The sequence below is a fragment of the Mya arenaria genome, chromosome 2 (assembly GCF_026914265.1).
Source record: "Mya arenaria isolate MELC-2E11 chromosome 2, ASM2691426v1".
Classification (NCBI taxonomy): Eukaryota; Metazoa; Mollusca; class Bivalvia; order Myida; family Myidae; genus Mya; species Mya arenaria.
This window is the reverse complement of record NC_069123.1, coordinates 13,132,765-13,141,298: the sequence shown is the minus strand read 5'-3', so window position 1 is coordinate 13,141,298 and position 8,534 is coordinate 13,132,765. Positions and strand designations below refer to the sequence as shown.

The window sequence follows — 8,534 nt, the reverse complement described above, 5'->3', positions numbered from 1 at the left end:
ACAGTCAACCGAATCACACTTTCCCTTATATGTGTCCAGGCAGTTGTTCATGGTATTACAAAAACATTATTGCCTGCCTATTTATCCTATTACCACTTTATTAAAGCTGAATTCAATTATTCCCTTGAACAGTCATGAGCAATTCTACCATATTTTGGCTTACTTTGAATCAGATTTATGTCTTTGTTTTACGGTAAATCGTATGATACAAGACAGAAAATATCTTAATAGTAGGTCTTTCTAGAGTAATGTTTACAGGTCTTGTAGCGGTGAATTTGCAAATGCGTAATATATAAGCGCTGAAAAAGTATATGTATAGTCGGAGAATAATTTGCAGTAGCACCTTTTCAAATTTACTTGGACATCTGTAAACGACTATCTTCATAGTTTATGCTAGAATGTCCATTATTTATGTGCCAATTAAAGCTAGAACCTTGATGTGTATAATAATCCATGATTATCTTTTCAGGTAGAAGAACTCGGTGCCAAATAGCGCCGCTGTGCGCTGAATTGTAATGTGCTCTTGAATATAATTGGATTTCACAAAAACACAAAGTGGGTTATTTTCATCGGAACAGAAGAACGAAGGGTCTTAATAAATCGCGGAATTATGCCAAGCTTCTCAGATGCAGGCAAGAAGAAAAATGTCTGTTAGTGACTTCTCAAGGATTAATTTATCAAAAAATGGCAGCAGAATTGCATTTAAAGTATGGCTTACTGTCCCAAACTGTGATTCTTAGCGGGCAGTAATGCGATTTTGTCACGGAACTCCTTGTTTTCATTTATCTGTGGATGATTGTTAGGTTTACTGTGTTCAAAGTCCGTCACCCTATAAAGTGAACTACAATGGATGTCAGCATTATGCGCGAAAACGGAGCATATAATATAACATCTGAAACAAAGACGAATGTGACAGAAATGAGTGCTGTAAAGGGTCCAATCGTTGTCCCAATGTACCAGCAAGCGATAATAATCACGATGTACAGCATAATCATATGTCTGTCGGTATTCGGAAATTCAATTGTGTGCTATATCGTATTTTCATCGCGTAAAATGAGGACAGTAATGAACTTCTTTATCGTCAGCCTGGCTTTGAGTGACATCCTTATGGCAGTGCTCTGTATTCCATTGACGTTTATAGCAAATCTTATTATAAACTCTTGGCCCTTCGGCGAAACAATGTGTCCAATTGTCTCCTTTATTCAAGTGGTAACAGTATTTATGAGCTCATTAACACTCGTAGCTATAAGCCTTGACAGGTACTGGGCAATTGTTCACCCTTTGAGACGAAAAATGTCTAAGCGTCAAGCCTGCATTGTGATTTCCGTCATCTGGTTATTGTCCCTAGTAATACCTTTGCCGACAGCTATAAAGGCAAGGGTCCACCAGTACGTGAACGATTCAAATGCTCCCTTCTTTTGCGAGGAATTATGGGAAAATGTTACAGGGCAGTCCATTTACAACGTATTGCTACTACTTTTACAGTATTTTATTCCACTTGCAATCCTCGTGTTTGCTTACGGAAGAATTATCCGCGTGTTGTGGATCGTAAAGACTCCCGGAGAAGCTGTAAATGACCGGGACAAAAGAATTGCTACATCCAAGAAAAAGGTAATTGAATTAGCAGAAAATCTGACTGTAACCCCTTTTTAGTTGTTATTTTTTTAATGTACGTCTCTAAGAACTAGTCAGTTCCAAGCACCATAATTATAAATTAATCAGGTTTGGTTTTTTGTAAGGAAACTGTGTATTGAACATTGACGTTAGTAAATTTTAGATCTTATTAAATCAAATAAATAAGATGAAAGAATCTCAATTTAAATTTACGAATTTAAAAACGGGAAAAACAGTCATTCATAATAAAATGTGCCGTTGTGCACTAACTCGTAGATAGCACATGTTGTTTTAATTTTAAATAGGTATTGAAACCCCAAACGGTTTCTTGCTGTTTTCATCGACCGTGCCAAATCGATTACCATATCATATATTTTAGACTGCTTAATGATTTTTGGCTGGTAGCGTTGTGTCTTGCTTTGTGTTTTGACCTTGTGTATTTAAAAAAGAGATTGGTTTAATTTAGGGCTACAATGCTGGTCCTTGTAGTTTCCATTGAAAAGTATTGAAGAACATTTATAAATATGTCTTGTATGGTAGCAGACACATAGTATTTTCAGTGTGTTCACACTACTTATATAGCATTCAAATTACCGAATATATTTTTTTTAAAAGTCATTCTTTTTGCGACAATGCGTCATGTGTTATAATAAAACTTACATTCGTTTCCATATAATACAAACAATTGTGCAAAAACTAATAATGGACGAGTGTTACAATAGACAATAAAGACAGATTAAAAAGATGTATAAACAATGAGTATTGATACTTGATAGAGTTTCAAAGACACTGTAATTTAAGCAAACATCATTGTTAAAAGGCATATGGTTAGCGCTATTCCAATTTCATTGCAGACGCTGTTAAAACAGTTCCCCCTTCTGAACAATAGCAGTAAGACATTGTAATGGCCTTTTAATGTAATACAAAACGTTGATTTGTGTGTTCCTGTTTCCCCTTATAAAGCTCAAATCCTAATCTAAACAAAGTATACCAGTTAAAATAGTCCATCAATTTGTCTGAGCATTTTCCTAGCAATTGACACGAAAATCAAATACAAACGACATAAGATGAAACAGAGTATGTATATACGTAGTGCGAAAAGTTTTCTAAACATTTTCACTTATCTCATGCAAGTCATACATTTTATAGCCAGGCCCACATCCAACAAGAAAAATAACAAACAAAGTTATTTGCATTAAGTTTAGTGTAAATCAGGTTGAACAACAGCTACTCATTAGATAACAACGTTAGAAAAGTACAAAGTAAACCCTTATCAAGGAGACGTTTACCTTGAAGCTCGGGAAATAAAGTTTACCTATCACCTACTTTGCGTCTTGTCGATATATCAATGTTTTTTGGAAAAATTGGCCAATAGAATCAGCAGGCAGAACTGACATTGAAAACAGCCGCCTTGGTTTTATATATTGACAATACTAGTTATTGCAATGCTGGTGGCGTCCATTAGCCTCGGCTTAAGCAGCATTTTTTATTCAGTTGACTCAAAGGAACATGAGATTAATTAAATTTCTTATACATACAAGGAAAGGGGAATATGGAGCGTACTAATTTGAAACTTTCCTCTTACCATACGGTTATCCATCTTTTTGGAATTTAGGACAAGAGATTCCCAAACCAACCAGCGATGACATATTTCGCCATTAAAGCTTCAGCATTGTCTGATGTCTGTTCCGCTAACATAAAACTTATGTTGGATCTCAGCATAATATGTTTCCCATATTGTGACTTGTTAGATATCACCTCTGAAACCAAGCTGTATTCTTTGGTTCGACTATTGATATATCAATGTACTCTGAACAAGTACAAGAGCATATCAATAAGACGTGTACATATTCAAAACTTAATCAAACATATTACAGGATAGCTGATATCCAGTTCCGGTTTATCTTTAAGATATATAAGCGTTGAATGTATACAGAGAACATATCCTACTACAATACATTGAAACGAACCATTTTATATTTGTTTTTATATTTTACTTCTTCGTTAAAGTAATAATTTTACTTTATCCTTGAAGTTTGTGAAATTGCCTTCGATGAATTCATTTTTTACATAGGTAGTGCCTTACTACCCTCTTCTTTTCAGTTACTTTAAAAGAATGTATTATTATATTTGAAATGACTTAACATGAGCTTATTACTTTTGCGAGATAAAAATTCGTCTGTCAAATGGTCGAAATATTCTTTCAAAATAATTTGTTAGTCCAGACAGCCAATCAACTGATGTAATAACATACATAAGTTATTCAAAAGCATTTACAAATCTGCGTTTTACCATATCTTTCACATCCGGTTGCTTAAATAATTACCATAAAGAAATGCTCTGTTTGTATATTGTTTACTTTCTTTGATGTTTTGTGCGCACAGTTATTCCAAAACTCCAGTCTCATTTCCTGACATTATCAGTAATCAAGATTTGATGATTTGTGCATACTTTATTTTACAAACCAATAACCATTTTCTTCTATCTTTTCAGATCATCAAGATGATGATAGTGGTTGTGATAATATATGCTATTTGCTGGCTTCCTCACCATGTTATCACCATAGCTGGCGACATCAACATTACGTTCTACAATCTTCAAGGAATGAACATTGTCTGGACGGCGTCTCATTGGCTCGCCATGTCCACTTGCATGTACAATCCGTTTATCTATTGCTGGATGAACGCTAAGTTCCGGAACGGGTTTATTAAAGTGTTCAGATGTGTAACGTGTGGATTGACAAAACCTCGGCGTGGAATTGAGATGCAACACATGAGTTATCATCATAGTGGTGCTTTATCGGTAGGGAATAGTTTTACCACACCGCATAGAAGTTCGTCCTCAAATTCCGAGTATACATGTCTTAATGGGAAATGTAGCGCAATAACCGTGTCTAGAGATTGTAGACATCAAAAAGTGCGCTTTTGCTAATAAAGACCGGCTTACTTGTTAACGTATGCTTTTCGATTGGTTTTGATTATTGTTTAGCGGTAGTTAACGGACAGCGCCTCTCGCATTGATTGTTGTCTGAACATTACAGCGACGTCTACGTCTTTCTTGCTATGTGTGATTCAATTGCAATGGTTTTGGATGGCTGCAGCTTCATTGGGTTTTTTTCATTATTTTGACTGCTTTGTGATTAGTTTTGAAAAGCAATTAAAAGTTACCAATACACATTTGTTTTTAAACTTGAAATATGCATAGGCAATACAAGGCTGTGTTCTTTTTCATAGTTTTTTAAACAACGAATAGCCTGGATTTCTTTAAGAAGTAGCTAAAATACAATACATTTTATCACGTTTTTGGCGCATAATTTATAGCAGCTTAGAAATCATAGCTTTTTTCATGGTGATACTTTGCCTTAAGTTATACCTTATTGATGTATGTAATGTTGATTTATAAATCCATGTTACATTTATAATTTCTAGTGTGCCCGCAAGTTTTGAAATAAGTTAGGTATGTCGGTTGTCTAACAAAATTGTCAAATTTTAAGCTCGCTGTATGGGTATATCATTTAGAGTTCCTTAACATCTAACTGAATGACTTAAGTACTCTAGCTATAAAACAATGATATGACGCTATACTTATGGGATAAATAAAGCATCAATCGCGCTTATGCTACGTTTGACTTCGTAAATGAATGTTTATTTTAACTAGCAAATATGCCATCGTTTTTTGTTCAGCAGTCATTTGAATTAAAACATGATGTCATAGATTATCAGTAATTATTCCATAAATATTGACCAAACAATAAAAAAGTCTGAATCAGTTACAATCAACTACATATACTTCGATTGAAGCATATCAATGTTTATTTATTTTTTATCTCAGGAAATGGCTGTAGCGGTCGTTAACCACAGCAAAAATCAAATAATTGAACCAAATTTACGATCACGCGAAAAACGCTTTAATACCTGCCAACATTTGATGAACTTTAATGATAATTTATCGTCTACTTATCCGAAAAAAAATCCAGAATACCACTCATATTGTTTATATCAAACCAGCGTATGTAAAATGTAAATTTACTTCCTAAGCATGCCAAGATAGCGATTTGTTGCGAGATAATATTGTTATTATGTTTGTGTTTCTGGATATCTGAAACCCTCTTGTAAATGCGGTGTCGACAGATATTAAACAATAGAATGATTTTTATTGTGCGGCAGAAGTTTTATCAACCGAGTATGTCAAAACACGAACTTGAAAACTTACATCTTCTTTGTTTTACTATTTTAAGGACGTACTTTTCCGGGAAATTTGAGGGAAATTGCTATAATTTCAAAACACAAAGTTACTTTTTCCAAAAATGATATCAATGATATGATGTAAAGCACTATGAATGAACAAAATTCATCGGTAGCCACTAAAGGAAACAACATTTGGTAAACAATCATTTGACTTGCAAAACACTGTAAATTTGGTTGCGAACATTATCTGACAATATACGAAACTAAATGTGTTATTTCTTTTATTAAACAACGTTAACTTCATGTACAAGTTTGGTTGCCTTCCATTTAGTAAATATCCCATTTCAGGGCAAAACAAGCTAGCCCAAATCATGACGTCACAAGAGACAACACATATATTAAAGTCCATCAAAATATCGTCATTTGTATTATGGTACTTTGGGCATTCCTTAGTGAGCTAATTTGTTTTCTGATATCATAAACATGAAGTTAAATGTATAAGTGGTACGGTAGCCTATACATCAAATGATTTGATATTTCTGTTCATCTATAACGTGAATGTTGAAACATATCATACTGTATTTATTTCAGCCATATATAGCGTGTCGCGTGCCCTCAGGACTATATGGACGTGGGAAGTTACAGGTTCGCGATCTACGATACGAGTGGTCTGACATCGATGGAACAATATAAAATATAAAAATATGATACATACAAAGTGATTTTTTAAACTAAATATTTTATGTTTGTATTTTCGTTGTTTATTTCATCATGTTTACATTGTAACAAAATAAGAACGCAATCATGAAATGTTATTTGTACAATTAGCTTGAACTTTATCTTTCAATTTGGAGAATAACGATATCTGTTATAGGTCAGTAGCTCATTTAAATTTGTATCATGCCTTAATAAGAATATGCTTTTCGATAGGTTATACAGATTTATAATTGAGATATATTTGCCTTATCTCTGTTTTTAAACATTGAAACAGAAAAATATCATTTTAAAATGAATCACTGCTGTAACATGTTGGCTCATTTGCTCTCCGAATTTAACGTCAGTGTGCAAATAGGTGAGACAAAATATCACTGATGTCATATCCAGAATGATTTGAACCTTTTTAATTTGCTCGAGCAAGTAAGTGCTATCACCCACCAACCTGTCTAATTTGATCAGGATACTTGCAGCATTTGCTCACCAAACTTACCAAACAGTTCGAGCGACTACTGGAAATCAATGTTCATCAACCTATCCAATTTGTTAAGCGGGTTTGTGACAACCTATGCTCACCAACCTACCCTATTTGTGTAAGCAGGTTAGGGGCAACCGATGCTTACCAACCAACCCAATTTGTTTAAGCAGGTTAGTGGCAACCTATGCTCACCAACCAACCCAATTTGTTTGAGCAGATTAGTGGCAACCTATGCTCACCAACCAACCCAATTTGTCTGAGCAGATTAGTGGAAGTCTATGCTTACTAACCAACCAAATTTGCTTGCGCAGGCTAGTGGCAACACATTTTCTTACTGTTAAAGGAATAACCTTTATTTCAATCAACAGTTATGTAGATTTATCTGGTACATGTCATAAATCATTGTTATATGAACAAACACGAACTCATGATATTTTTTTTCAATATAACAAACACGAACTCATGACATATTAGTATAGCTGAAAGGCATTGGGAAGGATATTATAATAATTTGTTCATCGTTAATGTATTGTTTTCGCCGACCAATTATCAATAGTTATGCTCAATGGTTTGTCATTTGTTTATAACCTTGTATGTATATACAAGACTACAGAATTACAATTAGAAGCATAATAGATGTACACACATGTAATGTATATGTGTATGTGAATAAAGATGTAAGTGATTTGATTCTGGGTTTAATTTATCAAAATTTAGCAAGTTGAGGGTAGAATTCAGACTTTATAAAAATATAGAGTATTCTTTTACGTTTATTGGAGACATTGTTCAATTTTAGACATGCTTATTTTCAATATTTAATGAATGAAAGCAAGTTGTTTTATGTTATGAAACATGAAAACAAACCATCAACATTAATATTAAATGATAAATGACCGCTACTTAACAATATTTATTGTAGTTTGATATTGCGTCACATACTTTATGTAAGACCTCAAGTGATGGACAAGAATATAGGGTAGGACAACATTAAATTAGGCCACTGATAAAATGAGTTTAATGACAGATAGTTTTGTCGAGTCCGGATTTGACACTTAAACATACGATTGTAATCGGAAATCTCATCAACTCAAAAAAACGTAAGGATTAATGCTAAATTCCCCTACCAGACAACTTAAAAAACAACTTTAAATGAGTAAATACAGTCATCATATGCAAATGAACAAAAAAGAGTTGATGAAGAATTCAATAATATAAGGACACACGTTCTTACATAGAACAAAAAATACTTAACTATATGCGCTTGCACCGGTATTATATTATTATAGTAAAAGAAACAAAGGTCTATCAAGGGTATATGCTGGTGCATGATTTTTGATCGGTCCTTAATAAATAAGCAGAAAACAATCGCAAACTGTCCTATAGTTATATTAGAGAACAACATTATATAATTCGACTGTATTCAGTACCCAAGCGTGTTATTCACTCTCTAAGCTTATCCATGCACTAAAGGTTTGTCCGTTTGTTTATAATCACAATAAAGCAATAACGGGCAAAGGAACACACTAAAAGTAACAAAACGT

General features: G+C 33.8%; 1 protein-coding gene across 1 annotated transcript; it reads left to right on the top strand.

Moving 5' to 3' along the window:
* Window positions 1-932: 932 nt before the first annotated feature.
* On the top strand, window positions 933-7,683 carry LOC128224806 (RYamide receptor-like). The gene is made up of 3 exons (XM_052934869.1): window positions 933-1,611; window positions 4,108-4,416; window positions 6,393-7,683. The coding sequence occupies exons 1-3, from the start codon at window positions 952-954 to the stop codon at window positions 6,492-6,494; spliced, it is 1,071 nt and encodes a 356-aa protein (XP_052790829.1). The 5' UTR covers window positions 933-951; the 3' UTR covers window positions 6,495-7,683.
* Window positions 7,684-8,534: the final 851 nt, after the last annotated feature.

Coding starts and splice junctions, on each gene's coding strand:
- LOC128224806 (XM_052934869.1), top strand. CDS start 952: ATGTACCAGCAAGCGATAATAATCACGATGTACAGCATAATCATATGT. Junction 1,612..4,107: donor TTGCTACATCCAAGAAAAAG/GTAATTGAATTA, acceptor CTATCTTTTCAG/ATCATCAAGATGATGATAGT. Junction 4,417..6,392: donor ATCATAGTGGTGCTTTATCG/GTAGGGAATAGT, acceptor TATTTATTTCAG/CCATATATAGCGTGTCGCGT.